Source organism: Macrotis lagotis, chromosome 2 (genome assembly GCF_037893015.1).
Source record: "Macrotis lagotis isolate mMagLag1 chromosome 2, bilby.v1.9.chrom.fasta, whole genome shotgun sequence".
In the NCBI taxonomy this organism is placed as follows: Eukaryota; Metazoa; Chordata; class Mammalia; order Peramelemorphia; family Peramelidae; genus Macrotis; species Macrotis lagotis.
Window position 1 is genome coordinate 66870972 of NC_133659.1, and position 15817 is coordinate 66886788.

General features: G+C 36.5%; 2 protein-coding genes across 8 annotated transcripts in view; one reads left to right on the plus strand and one right to left on the minus strand.

Moving 5' to 3' along the window:
* ANKRD45 (ankyrin repeat domain 45) overlaps positions 1-15817 on the minus strand; it is an 87795-nt gene that overhangs the window by 25383 nt on the left and 46595 nt on the right. For 3 of the 7 annotated variants that reach the window (XM_074222047.1, XM_074222048.1, XM_074222049.1), the window contains exons 5-6: positions 12047-12185; positions 4522-5370 (exon numbers count right to left, since the gene is read on the minus strand). In XM_074222047.1, coding sequence (XP_074078148.1) covers positions 5201-5370; positions 12047-12185 — 309 coding nt within the window. In that variant the 3' untranslated portion in view covers positions 4522-5200. The other 4 variants (XM_074222050.1, XM_074222051.1, XM_074222052.1 and 1 more) reach the window with 2 other exon arrangements.
* The window catches only part of TEX50 (testis expressed 50), a 59862-nt gene that overhangs the window by 23280 nt on the left and 20765 nt on the right, over positions 1-15817 (plus strand). The window lies entirely within an intron of this gene.

A 15817-nucleotide genomic window follows, 5' to 3' on the forward strand; every position in this document is an offset into this window, starting at 1 on the left:
CAAATCCTTCCCATTATAAAAGATTTTTTAAACTCTTGTACTCCTGACTCCATGGTCAGTGCTCTATCCACTGCGCCACCTAGCTGCCCTTGTTTTTGTTTTTTAACAACATTGTACCTATTGTATAAATTTTTCTTCTGGTCCTGCTTCCTTCATCCTACAACCATTCATACAAGTCTTCCCAAGTCTAATTGAAATTGTCTACATCATTGCTTCTGGCAGCACAATATTGCACTACATTAATATACTTTAATTTGTTCAGCCATTCCAATTGAAGGGCACTCCATAAACTTATAATTCTTTGCCTTTTTTCTCTTTTTAATCTGCTCTTCAAGATCTACCCTGTCCTCCCTCTTAACCTGTCTTCTTCCTTTCCCTTTCTATTCCTTCTTGATTTTGATACATTTCTACATCAAATTGTGTATGAATATTTGCCCTCCTTTGTCTGGTTTTGCTAAGAGGTTCATCTAATGTCCCCCTTCTTCCACTTCTTCTTCTATATTTACACACTCATTTTTTTTTATTTACTTTTCCAACTACAAGCAATGCTAGTTTTCAACAATCATTTTTTTTGCAAGGTTTTGAGCTTCATTTTTTTCCTCCCTGCCTCCTTCCCTTCCCTTTCCCCTCCCCCTGACAGAAAGCAAACTATTATAGGTCATACTTATAAAACCATGTTAAACATAGATCCATAACTCCATAATTCTGTAGTTTGAATGATTTTTTTCCATCACCAGTCTTTTAGAAGTGTCTTTGATTATTGTGCTGCTGATATGAACAAGTCCATCAGTGTTACCATTAGTGTATATAATGTTCTTCTGGTTCTGTTCAATTCACTCAGCTTCAGTTAATGGAGGTCTTTCCAGATTTTTCTGAAATCCCATTCCTCATGATTTCTTATAGAACTATTGTTCCATCACATTCATATACCACAATTTGTTCAGTCATTCCCCAATTGATGGGCATCCATCTAGTTTCCAATTCTTTGCCACTTTTGTGTACTCTTCTTGCAGCTCCCCCATTTATAAGAAATAGCAGACAACCAAGTGGTGCAGTGAATGGAGTATTGGTCCTAGAGTCAGGAGGACCTGAATCCAAATGCAATCTCAGAGACTTGATACTTACCAACTGTGCGATCTTAGGCAAGTCACTTGACCCCATTGCCTTGCAAAAACAAAAAGAAACAGTACATTCCAAACCTTTTTTTCCCTTTCTACACTAGAATATTCCATTTATCTTTTCTTTGCTCTCTGAAAATCCTCAGAACAAAGTCAATCCGCCTCCAGAGTCCCTAGTTGCTCAAATTAATCTAAGTTTCTCTTGATTCTTGTGCATATTTTCAAAGTACCTTCTCAACTTCAGTCTTTTCAACAGAAATTTTTCAAAATCCTCTACTCCATTAACACTGCATTTCATCCCAGAGGATTATACTCTTTTTTAAAAAGAGGATTATGTATTTATAAGAGGATTATACTCTTTATTCTCTGATGGGTAAATTATTGTTCATTGTAAACTTTGTCTTTTGCCTTTTGGAATATTACATTCCAAGATCTCTTTTTTAATAAAAGCTGCTAGGTCTTAGATGATTCTGACTGTGGTTTCATGGTACTTGACTTTTTCCCAGAAACACTGGATTTTACCTATAGTATTTCTGGGACTTTTCTTCAAAAAGTTTCTTTCCTGAGATTTTCATGGATTCTTTAAATTTTTACTTTGTCCTCTGGTTCTAATAGACCATAACAGTTTCCACTTATGTTTCCTTCAAATAAAGATGTCTGATTTTTAATATGTGCAAATAATGAATAAACACATATATATGTATATGTCTATGTATATATTTTGTTTTCAGAGAACTGAATCATTCTTAAATTCTAGTTGTCTTTAAAGTCATTTTTTGATTATATCTTCCTCTATTTTTTTCTTACTTCTATTTTGCTCTAACTTTGCTTGTTTCATGGAGCCCTTGAATTATGTTTGGTCTACTGTAATTTTGAAAAAGACTGTTACTTGAGAAAAATTTACCACTTTCTAGTCTAAGATATATATTCTCCAAATTTTTTTCTCCAGACTCTTATATTTTATCTCTTCCTTTCTTTCAGCTATATACATAGTTCTTGTCAAAAATCCATTTTTCCTCCAAGTCCCTGCTTGCAGTTTTTGTGGAGTGACTTTCCTTCACTATCTTCTATTTAAATTTTTTGAATATATTTTCAGCCTTTTTTTTTTAAAGTTTTGTGTAAGGCAAACGGGGTTAAGTGGCTTGCCCAAGGCCACACAGCTAGGTAATTATTAAGTGTCTGAGACCGGATTTGAACCCAGGTACTCCTGACTCTAGGCCCGTGCTTTATCCACTATGCCACCTAGCTGCCCCAGCCTTATTTCTTGAATGTGGACTTTAACCTAGAGCCAAAATCTCTACCCTTGAAGTGTTTTGGGGTAGGACGTTTAGATTTTATTCATCTCAACCTAGATCACTTGGGATCCTATGCATCAATATGTTTTAGGACCTTCTGGATATTTGAGGTTTAGACTGTTAAAACTATGAGGTCTATGATCTCTATGAACCTTGGAGCCTCTGAACCTGGAGTAGTCTGTCTGAGCTCTCACTGAATCTAGGTTGACCATTGTTGTTTCCAAGGTCCATTTTGTGAGTTTCCAATCATCCTAAGGCTTTCTAGTGAGAACCTTTCACTTCTAGATGCAAGAGACTTTGGTCTCTTTGGTGAATCTCTGAATGTGTGTGTGTGGGGGTGTTATCATATTTCCTGTTTTTCTTATTTTTTCTTCTTTCTTCCTAAGTATCCTTTCTGTTTTCATGATTGAGAAGCTGGATCCTTCCCAACTCTGTCAACCATTTTGTCACCTGTCCCTTTCTTTCTGATTAGGCACTATCATGGCTGCACACTACTATTTAGTCCCTCCCCAGTCAACTGATCCTCATTTTCTCCTGTCCACACTAAAGTTGGGTGATTTCAGAGCTCACCTTGTACTAAGGTTGGAGATGATCACATCTGAGTTGGTACCCTTCTCTTCTCTTGTCAGAGATCATCTTTGCACTGCTAGGTTTCCTCCCACAGATAAAAGTTTTTTATTCTTTTTATGAGGTGACAGGGAAGGGTTAGAGTTAAGAGTACATTTAGGATTAGGATTAGGCTAGGGTTAGGATTAGAAGAACAATGTCCTATTTCTCAATAATGTAGCTGGGTAGGAGACTGGGTGGGGATATCAGACTGATCTGTGAGAAAGGAGGGATAGTTCTTTCAGTACTCAGTAGGAAGTTCATCTAAGTCTAGTGACTTAAACTAATCAAGAACAGCAAAATGTTTTGTGATTATCTCTTTACATATATTGGGTTTCAGCTCCCTATTAGTTCATTTTTCCTCTGTTCAGTATAATGCAAAGACCATTCTCCTTGGCAGAGAGAGAAAAGAACAAAATAAAAGTTTATTGCTTTTGTCCTCTCTTAGTAACATATTAATTAGCATTGTCCCATCAATCCCAGTAGCCATCCTATCCTATATCCTTGGATTCTTCTTGATTTCTAACTAAATGATAGAAAAAGAATACATTTTCCTGACCTCAGCATTCCTTAAATTTGGTTGACTTGTAAACCTGGCTTGTTACCTTTACTTTGTATATTTGTATAAGCTGGAATTTTATTGATGCTTCCTTTCTTCAATTTTTGTCTCCTATGAATTAGTAGTCATACTATAATCATGCTACAGAAGAGAGATGGCTGGTCTTGAAGTCAAGATTTGGATTTAAATATTATTTCTGACAATTACTAGTGGTGTGTCCAGGAACAAGTTCCCTACTAAGATACATATCCACTACCCTCTCCATATTCCAGTCAATTCTTTTGTGGATTACTTGGTTTTTTGTCATGTTCAGTTTTATTGATGTTTCTGTTTTATATTACATACATTTACAGATTATTCTCACTTTATGAAAGGCTTCATAACATATAAAACAAATGAGTAAAACTAATAATACAATGACTTTATCCAAAAGTTCCCATAACATTTTCTGTAGAAACCCCAACCTATTTAAAAAATTTAACATTCTGTCATTCTCTACCTCACTGGAAAGAAAAAAAATTATTTCAAAAGATATGTATAATCAAATAAAACAAATTCCTCTAATGGCTATATGCAAAAATGTCTCATTCTGCACCCCAAATTCATCAGTTTTCTGTAATGAATAGCATGTTTTCATCATTGGTCCTTTTTATTAATGTTCACATTATTGATGATAATTGAGGTGGAGACAGCTTTCAGAGTTTGTGTTTTTCAAATTTTGTGGCTATTGTATAAATAATTCTTCAGATTTTACTCACTTCATCACCATTTTATAAAAGCCCTCAAAATTCTCCAATCTGTGGTTGATTTAACATGTTAAGAAAATACAGGCAGATAGACAGATAAGGGAGATGATAGACAGAGATAGATAAGTCAGATAGACAGATAAATGGATAGATAATGGAGATGATAGACAGAAAGATAGGCAGGCAAATAATGTAAGTATACTAAGTGTGTATACAAATATGTATGTGTATACACACACACACACACACACACACACACACACACACACACACAAACACCTTGGGTATATAATTACCAAAGAATGTGCTTTATATCTTTGCTAAAATCTACTCTAAAACAATAAACCTTGAGTGTCATCAGCTAATTATGCAACATGGTCAGTTTAGGAAATGGCAACTGGCATCTCTGCATTGGTGAACCAGTAATCAGTTCTTTAAAGATGGGCTATGATGATGATAAACCCATTGGCAGGGTTTTGCAGGCCTAGGGGAGTTATCTTTACAGACCCAGAACTGTCTTTAGGTATAAATGCTCTGTGGTTCCTTGGGATGATTTTTCATTGGCATGGATAGTGGAAGTCAGGAAATCTTGTTTTGCATACATTCCCAGGAGTGAAAAAACCACCCATCTTATCTATTTGGCATTATGGAACCAAACAATATTAGTATAATTAGATTATGATCTAATTACTATTTTCAGATTTAGCTGTTTACTGAATGTTTGAAGCTCCCAATCAAGCCTTTCCCCTTGACTTTGAGGGAATGGTTACTACAGGGGTCTCAAAACATTTCTGCATTAGGAGAATCAAAAACTGATAAATGTTTGCTTGTTTATTTAAGGATGCAAACCCAAGAAATCTGTACTATATCAACATGCTACCAGAGATAAAATTTTATTTTGCAGTTTAGATATAATACTATCATCTTAACTTCCATTAGTACTTGAAGGTATTTCTTTTGGAATGTTAAAAGAAATATAGAAATATATTTACATAAACATATATTCATGAGAAGGTAGACAATCATTTGGTGGTTTTTCATCAGACCTGGAAATAAGCAGATTTAACAAAATTCAATTTATTTCCAATGTTAAACTAGCTAAGTCAGTTCAAGAAATAGTATGTAAAGGAAAAAAAAGTTTTATAAACTAACCACAGTCAGTTATTAGTTGAATACAAAGTTTGTAATTTTGTAGGTGCTGTTCTAAAAATGTTCCCTTTTTACTTTAAACTTTGAGATCACATTTACCTTATTTTATTCATATTATTTAGTCCTGACCACCAATGTTATGGACTACTATTTTTAGATCTAATAAGATCTCTCTGAACTGTGATCCCATGGAGGGAAGTCCTGGGAATGAATATAAGTTTTTGGTCTTTGTCTGTATCGCATATTTAAAAAAAAGAAAATCTCTTTCTCCAGCCAGAGAAACCTTAAGAAACTCTATTTAGATGATTTTACCTTCTCACTATTGTCATTTTGTCTTACAGTACTGCATTGCATTGGCTGGGTAGGTGCAGTCCCACATCCCTACGCCTCTCTTTAATGTTTCCACAGATGCCATTAGCTGTTTTGTCTGTCACAACACACTGCTGACTTGTATTAAGCTGTGACCAAGCAAACTTCCCTGAAGCTTTTCATTCATATCCCACTCCCATACCTATGCAATACTCAGGAAAAAGGAGGCTTTTACTTGTCATTTTTGAAGTTCATCACATTAGCTCCAACTCAATGCTCTACTGTGCCAAGACTTTTCTGGATCCTGATTCTATCATCTAGTGTTGTTGCTATTTATTCCAGCTTATGTCATCTGCAAAACTGATATGCATTCATTTTATATTTTTATCCATGTCAGTTATAAGACAATATTGTGAATAGCAATTCCAGCCACAGAGCCCTTGAACACCTCAGTGGAGACCTCCAATCAGGATGATACTGAATCATTACTGAAGACCTCAAATCTTTATGTCCACTATATATATATATATATATATATATATATGTATATATATTTCTTCTGATGTTTCAATTGAGTGACCCTGACCATAATTGGATATCCTGACCCACCTGGCTTCTGGAAAGCCCTGCTTACTTTGGTAGATGCTCAGTGAACATCTCCATGAGCCACTCTAGAATATTTCCAGAAATCAAAGTTAAGCCTAGGAAATGTTGTGCCCTTTAGTCTGAGGCACCTTTTCCATTCTCCACAATCTTTTGAATACAGTGACTTAGTCATCATTACCACCAATTCTTTTGGTCCTCGATGCTATCTCCTTTCCTCTGGACCAGATGACATGAAGTCATCAAGGGCAATTAGGTATTTCCTCACTTATCCTGGAAGTGGCCCTTTTGCTTTATAATGACTGATTAAAAACTAAAGAGATAGCTAGTACTCATTATACTGTTTTCATAGGGCTGTAACATGCTTCTATCTTCTATTCACATCTTTTAAAAATCTAATTTGGATTCCCCTGTGGATCCATATCAGTTTCTTCAGATAGCTCGGGTCTTTCCTCCTCACTTGAAAGGTTTCTCTTTGTTCTCCATTTTATTCTTGGGAGATTCCCATCCCTCCAGCCCCAATCCTTCACACATCCCCCCCTTCCTGCCCCATCCCATAAACTTGTAGCTCATGAATCCTTTGAAATCAAATTTCCAAAAATCTTAGGTGATATCAAACTTTCTTCTTCTTCTTTGTCACAGATTCAGTGATAGAGTAGCTTCTTCCCTATGAAGTTCTTACCATCTCCTCCCCAGGAAATAGTTCCCCCTTGTAATAAGAATTAGATCCAGAACAGAATTTTTCCTTGTTGGTTCTTCTACCATTTTTAATCATTAAAGCAAAATAGGAAATCATTAGTTACTCTATTTTAAGGATAGTTCAAGCAGTTATCTAATTAAAAGCCCCACCACTACCATATGACTTTTTTTTTACCATATGACTTTTGTGCTAGGCTCATGACCTGTTTCCTCACCTCCACAACTAATTTCCTCTTTTACTCCATTAGTAAACTCTAATTAACTAAAAAAAAAAAAGAAAAACTTTTTCCTTTTATTTTCAAATACTTACCACCAGGCTAGTTCCTAGATTTATATTTTCTAGGTCCCAGAGTTCTCCTCTCTGGTTCCTGGATTTTTTTCACATGAATATACTTCCTTAAAACACAGTGAAATGCCCATACTAACCCTTTTTTTTCCTATCCTGTTTCTTCTAGATGAAGTAAAATTTTCAAGTCATATTCCAGCCATGGATTTTCATTCCACTAAATCTCAAGTTATATTTATGAGATTAAATATGCCTTATTATTGATTGACTAAATTTTTGACATTTGCAGAGATTATAAAAGCAAGACTATCAGTTTTAGTACTATCAGTTTTACTGCTGTATCCTTTCATGCTTTTTGTCTTCTGTGAACTGGGAATCCAAGGCTACTCTTCCTAATTTGTAGCCCCTCTGTAGCTTAAGGAAGTTATGACATATAGGCATTTAGTTATATGGTTCAGAAATTCAAATCATATTCTCATCAATCCCCTCCTAAATGAATTTTTCTTTTTACACATTCTTTCCCTTCAAAGGACACCAAGGAAAACATAGTCAACATTGCCTGGAGTTTTCAGTTTCTTGCCTAAGACACTGTAATTTTTTACAATATTTTTAGCTCCCTTCTAGCGATATCATTGTACCAAATAAATCATCAGAAATGGGGGGGAGGGGCGACTAGGTGGCGTAGTGGATAAAGCACCAGCATTGGAGTCAGGAGTACCTGGGTTCAAATCTGGTCTCAGACACTTAATAATTACCTAGCTGTGTGGCCTTGGGCAAGCCACTTTACCCCATTTGCCTTGCAAAAATCTAAAAAAAAAAAATGGGAGGGAGTCAATTGTTTTTACAGCATATGGAATTTTCTAGGTTAAGAAGACAACATTTCTCTTTATATCTCTTTATTGTTGCCAACAAAAAACTGCCCCGATAATCCTGGCAGGAAGTCATCAACCACCAACATTCTTGTCTGCTTCCTTTGACCCTTCCTGGATAATCCTGCTTCTGTGATTCTCCATCATTTCTATGTGGACAAGGAGTTGCTTACCCCACAGAATTTTTCAGTACCCCATTCTGAAGAAAGAGTCTCAAATTTATTTTTTAGCTCCCACTCTACACCTGGTCCTTTTCTCCTCCTTTTCTATGTGACATTTTTCCTGACAAGGCTTATACCTCCCCCTCTGTCATTTCAATCAATCAATTGATAATCCTTTATGAAGAACCTAGCCACTGTCCCTCATCAAGATCCTATTTCTGTGTTTTGTTTTTGTTTTTAGGGACATTTCACTCTTCCTATTTGTTAGTCTGGAGTGTGGAGAGATGTTTCTTTCATTCCTTCACCTCTCTTCTAGGAAGAATGCAAATATAATCTTGGAACATATATAAATCAATTGGCAGTGGCAAAAATATAAACATTACAGACTTAGTGCAAATAACTGCAAAATTATCCCTGGCTTTGATCTGAGATAGTCAGTCTTGTTTTTTTAACCATCCTTGGGTGCTTACATTTCACTTTTATAGCCCAATTTTGGCTTTTAACAACTGTATAATCATACTCTACTTTCATCCCTCTGTCTCAATAATTCTTAGCCACACTCTACTTCCTTTCCCTTCATAGATTTATCTTCCCTTGCCAAATACTTTGAGTCCTACTTAGCTTTAATCTTTTTCTTTTTTTTCAAATTATCTTCATAGTGAGATCTTTGCTTCCTACAACTGCACATGTTCACCTTTACATTATTCTCAAGTTCTATCAAATTGTTTGCTTTCATATTCAGGACCTGGTAGTTTTCACAAGTTCAAATTCCTCAAAAACACCATCAAAATTTATTTCTCCTTATCCATCTTAAGACCGTATTTCCTTTCCCACTCTTCCTGTCATCCTTTCTTGCAGGAAACAGAAGTAGAATCTGGACTTAGAAACTGTCTATTTAACCTTAATATCTCCCAGATTTCTTCTCCCCAAATTCTGTTTCTGACCTTCACAATGACTCTTTTTATTCTTCTGCTGCTCTTTCTGCACAAAGGGCTTCTCCAGGGAGTTGTTAGAACATTTCTTTCCTGTATCCTAACAATGAATGTGTAAATACCTATTTCTCATTCTGGATCAAGTCACGGTGAAGCTGAGTGAGCTCAAGGTTAGTTCATATGAAGTAGTCATTTTAAAAAAAATAATATTTTATTTTTTCCCTAATTACATGTAAAAGCAACTCAAGATTTTTTTTTAAAGTTTTAAGTTCCAAATTCCACCACCACCACCCCCATCCTGGGTAAGAAATCTATATAGGTTACACATGTAATCATGTAAAACATATTTCTATATTAATCATTTTTGTGGAAAAAAAAATCCAACCAAAAGAAAAAAGAATGAAATGCTTCCATCTGTATTCAGACACCATCAGTTCTTTCTCAGGGGATGGATAGCATGAGTCCTTTGGGATTATCTTGGATTATTGTAATGTTGAGAATAGCTAAATCATTCACAGCTGTTCATTGTACAAGATTGCTGTTACAATGTTCTCCCGATTCTGCTCACTTCACTCTGCATCACTTCTTCTAAGCCTTTTTGGATTTTTCTGAAAGCTTCCTGGATGGTGTGTCTTACAGTACAATAATATTCCATTACAATCATATACCACAGCATGTTCAGCTATTCCCCAATTGATCCCCAATGATTCCTCAATTTCCAAATTTTAATCAGTACAAAAAGAGTTGCTATAAATATTTTTGTACAAATAGGTCCTTTTTCCTTTATTTTTTTAATTCTCTTTGGAATACAGACCTAGTAGTGGAATTGCTGGATCAAAGGCAATGCACAGTTTGATAGTCCTTTGGACAGAGTTCCAAACTATTCTCCAGATTGACTGGATCAGTTCACAACTTCATCAACAATGCATGAGTGTCCATTCCAGTTTTTTTCCATGCCCGTTAACAGTTTTCATTTTTATTTTTACCATATTAGCAAATCTGATATGTCTTTAGTAGTACTTCAGAATTATTTTAATTTGTATTTCTCTAATCAGTGGTGACTTATAGCATCTTTTATATTATTATAGATGGCTTTGATTTCTTTCTCTAAAGAAACTACCTATTCATATCAATTGAGGAATGACTTTAATTCTTATAAATTTGACTCAGTTCTCTATATATTTGAGAAATTAGGTTTTTTCAGAGATATGAGCTATAAAAAAACTTTCTGCAGTTTTCTGCTTTCCTTCTAATTTTGGTTCCATTTGTTTTGTTTGTGCAAAAACCCTTTTTTAATTTTCTTATTTAGAATATATAATTAATTTTATATAATCAAAATTATGCATTTTTATTTATTATTGATTTCTGTATCTTGTTTGCCCTAAATTCTGTACTTATCCATAGATCTGACAGGCAATCTATTCCATGTTCTCCTAATTTGCTTATGGCACCTCTGTTTAAGTCTAAATCATATAGCCATTTTGACTTTATCTTCATTTACAGTGTGAGATGTTGATCTATACCTAGTTTCTGTTATACTGTTTCTGGTTTTCCCCAATAGTTTTTGTCAAATAGTGAGTTTCTATTCCAAAAACTTAGATCTTTGAATTTATCAAACAATTTACTAATGATCATTTATTCCACATTGCATATCTAATCTACTCTGGAAATAGCCATTTAAGTCCTGCCTTCCCCAAAACATGGACAGTGTTTTCTTCCACTCAAATCAGTCCCTCCAACTCAAGTCTACTGGCTTTCCATTCCCCCTACTACCCTCACCTCCTATCTTCCTTGAGGCCATTTTGGTCATCTTGTGCATATGACCTTGAACTATGTCTTCAAAGATCTTCAAAAGGGAAGGAGTAGGGGTGGCTGGGTGGCGTAATGGATAAAGCACTGGCCCTGGAGTCAGGAGTATCTGGGTTCAAATCCTGTCTCAGACACTTAATAATTACCTAGCTGTGTGGCCTTGGGTAAGCCACTTAACCCTGTTTGCCTTGCAAAAACTAAAAAAACAAAAACAAAAAAAGGGAAGGAGTAGGGAGTAAATTCAGTGTCTGAGAAGGGGAGGAGAGTCCAAAAGACTCAGAAGAAGAACACCCCCCCCATACATATCAAATTAGAATTCATGTTATAGGTCATTTAAACCATTGTTTTCCCTTTACATATGAGATTGCAAAGGCTCAAAAAAAGGCTAAATGACTTATTCAGCATCACCCAGTGAGTCAGACATCATTTCTAGATTAAAGTTCAATTTTTCTGACTCCTACTCCAGTGATATTTACACCTTAATGCATTACATAATACACACACAAACACGTGTGTGTTATGTGTTTGTGTGTATGTGTATATGTATGTGTATGTGTATGTGTAACACTCTCAACTGATTATGCTAAGATATTCCAAATCAGTGAATTGTGTAAATGGTAAAAAAAAATAGTATTTAACATCCAGTATGAAACTATGTCAGTGGAATGACATTAATCTTCGTGAAAGCAGTCATCTAAGCAGTTAAGTAAGCAGACACCATTTATAGTAGAGAACTATAATTAATATTAAACTATTAATTAGTAATGAAAAGATCAAGGAGTATCTATGACTATAGTTGGTAGAAAAAAATAATGTGAAATTAGGACATCTTAAAAATATTTTCCCCTTAATTTTCACCCTTTCTGGACTTTTCCCATTGAACAGCTCTACTGTTCAATACTCACGTGGCAGCGCTATTTTCATATAAATGGGATTCACCAGTTCTTCCAGTTTTTGCTTTTGTTCATCAAGTTCTTCTATAGTTGGGTTTGGATGGAGCTCAAGCCACTCCAGGTTGGTCTTGCAAGCAAAGGTGAGCAAGTTCTAAAGAGGAAATGGAGACTTTTAATTCCTGAAAGTTCAATCATTCAAACCCTCATTGTAAACCACTCCAGGAAACCTCTAAATAGTAGTAGCCAAGGAAACAATACCCCCTCATAATTTGAGGTAGTAGTGACCTATGTCAATTTAAGTGACCAGGTGACATTTATATAGTTCTTTCAGGTTTGCAAAATACATTGAAACTCCAACTTCCCTTTCTTGTCCATTATCACCATCCCATCTACCTTGAGATCCTTGATTCTCTTTTTTTCCCAAAAGGTTCCTTTTGCTGTGAAATGTAGCTGCTCAGTCGTTTTCAGTTATGTCTAACTCCTCATGATCCCATTTGGGTTTTCTTTGGCACAGATACCCAAATGGTCTGCCATTCCTTCTCCAGCTCATTTTAGCAAATGAGAAAACTGAGGCAGACAGGGTTGGGTGACTTGCCCAGGGTCTCATGGTTATGAAGTGTCTGAAGCCAGATTTGAATTCAGGGGCATGAGTTTTCCTGACTCCAGGTCCCATGCTCTATCCACTGGGTTGCCTCACTGATGATTTTGCACATTTTGATATAAAAACTGGATCGATAAGCATTTATTAAGCATCGACCATATGCCAAGCTAAGTCTGTCCTAAGCTTGGGGCTGAATTAAAAAGAACTATTGAGTAAATCAATCAATAATCCCCTCTCAAAGTAAAAGATAAAATGCCCTTGTATTATAACTTAATAAGGGGAGAATAAGTCTCTGGTGGATCAGTAAAACAATTAAATTAAGAGAGAAATGTCTGGGGCAGCTAGGTGGCGTAGTGGATAAAGCACCAGCTCTAGAGTCAGGAGTACCTGGGTTCAAATCTGGTCTCAGACACTTAATAATTACCTAGCTGTGTGGCCTTGGGCAAGCCACTTAACCCTGTTTGCCTTGCAAAAAAAAAAAAACAACAAAAAAAAAAGAGAGAAGAGAGAAACGTCGTGGAGCACACTAAGGAGGTAAACTGAGTCTTGCTTCATAGTCCAGGTTATTAAACAGCTTCTGTCAGAGATCTGGGTGCCAGCAAGCAGCTCATGAAGACAGAGGGCTCCAATGGGGCTCCCTAGGAGGAAGGCGCCCACAGAAAGAACACTGACATTTGGCCTTGGTCTCCATCATCCCACTCCATCTGGCAGGAGAAGGGCCTTTCCAACTGGAGGGGCTCTGAGGGATTCCTATCTCCACAAAGGCCTCCCAGAAGCTTCTCTGGAACAACAGGGAGCAAAGACTGTATCATGGGCCAAGAAAGCCTAGAATAAGAGTCAGTTCTACAAAGAGTCCAGCCTATCTACAATGCAATACTTGGAGGACTCCAGCCAAGGGACTTCCATTTACTCCTTTGGTATGCATGCTCTCTGAGTTTGAGCCAACCTTTCCCTAGATTGTATTTGTGGGGGAGAGAGAGAATATCGCAAGTTTTTGGAAAGATATTTGAAACATTGTTTCAATAAATACTCTTTCCTAAAAGCTACTTAAATCTGTTTGACAAATAAATAGCTATGACAGCAAAACAGGGAGAACTTACCACCTATAAAGAAGTGGGAAGGAAGGGGCAGCTAGGTGGCGTAGTGGATAAAGTACCAGCCTTGAAGTCAGGAGTACCTGGGTTCAAATCCGGTCTTAGACACTTGATAATTACCTAGCCATGTGGGCCTTGGGCAAGCCACTTAACCCCATTGCCTTGCAAAAACCTAAAAAAAAAAAGTGGGAAGGGCAGCTAGGTGGCACAGTGGATAGAGCACTGCCCTTAGAGTCAGGAGCATCTGAATTTAAATCTTACCTCAGACACTAAATAATTACCAGCTGTGTGACCTTGGGCAAGTTACTTAACCAAATTGCCTTGCCAAAAAAAAAAAAAGACTGGTTGGAAAGAAGTGGGAAAAGACCCTCCAATGTCTTAGGGGTAACTCCTTGCTGTCCCTGAACATGTTAAAATTTAAGTCAACAACTACTGTAAAAATGAAGAACTCATTACCAGTTTGCAGCAGCTGGAAAGGGAAGAGAGCAGATAGCTACCAGTGCTTTTTGTAATAAAATTACATGTTAAAAGAAGCACTATACTGTGCTAACATAGAAGGAAGAATTTAAAGGCATGTGTAGATGAATTCACCCCTATTCAATATCCTTTTCTATTCCATAGTTCTGAATATTTGGGGGATGGGAAGAGCTGGAAGGGATTTTATGATGGAAGAATTTTGATTTTGAGATGAGGAAAGATAAGGACACAAAGTTACTGATACTTGGTAACTAGGAGGGAAAAAAAACAGCACAGAACAGTTTTACTTTAGTTTCCTATCTTTTCTTATAATACAAATAACATAATATGTGTTTCTTTTATTTGAAAAAGCATGGCCTATTATATAAGGAGGGGTCAAAGAAAATGTTTATTGGTTAGGATTATTCATTGTAAAGAATCTGCTGTAACCAGACCCACAAACTACTCTTATATCTACAAGCTGCCAATCAAGTCATGGAGAAGTCTCATAATACATTGCAATCATTTTTAGAGGGTTTCACTTGCTCAGGCTTGATACATGCCATTGGAAGACAGTGATATCAAACTGTTTCAGGATACAGGAGGCTGTTTCAGGTTCCCCCTTTTCACAGAAGTATAAAATTCCTAAGGGAATACCCAGAGAATTGTGCAGAGTTCAAGACCCAAACACAAATATATTTTCAGTCGTCAGAGTTTGTGTTTCAGGAGAATCTGTTGTTTCAGACAGGATCTTTTTGACCCATTTTTGATAACTGATGCACTTCTGAGTCACTCAAAATTATGTCTTTTGACCTCAATGATCCTCTACCTCATCAGAGGTTGTCCTAAAATAATAGCAATAATAGCAGTCGAAGATCAGAAACCATCTGCAAAATGGAAGAGTCAAGATGTGAGATGAAGACCAGGTGGTGAAACCAAAAATATAGTGCATTTAGATATAAGGTTTAGTCAAAATCCCTGCTCTCTTTTCTTAGTAGTTATGCTACTAATTGATTAAATGTTTAAAATTAATCAGTAAGGCAAAAATAATTAATTACAGCTTGGGATCTGGCACATAGGAGGTGCTTAATGTTTACTGATTGATAGATTCTGTGAACTAGCTACTTTTGTCTGTTATTTTCTTCTTTGAGATGACAGCTAAGTAGTGCAGTGGACAGATCATTGGTCTTGGAGTCAGGAGGTCAGGAATTCAAATCCAGCCTCAGACACTTGCCACCTATTAGTTGTGTGACCTCGAGCAAGTCACCTAATCCTGATAGGCTCCCATCCTGAGCCATCTCCAGTCACCCTGATTCAAATCTGGCCACTGGATCCAGATGGCTCCAGAGGAGAAAATGAAGCTAGTGCCTTAGTACAGCCCCCCCTCACTCAAATCTAATTCTCATGCTAGTCATGGCATTACCTCCCTGATGTCATGGTCTTCTTCAAGAATGAAGGACAATTCAATTGGGGAATGGCTTAGCAAAATGTGGTATATGTATGTCAGGGAAGCCTGGAGGGATTTGCACGAACAACTGATGCTGAGTGAGATGAGCAGAACCAGAAAAACACTGCACACCCTAACAGCAACATGGGGGTGGTGATCAAACTTGATAGACTTGCTCATTCCAT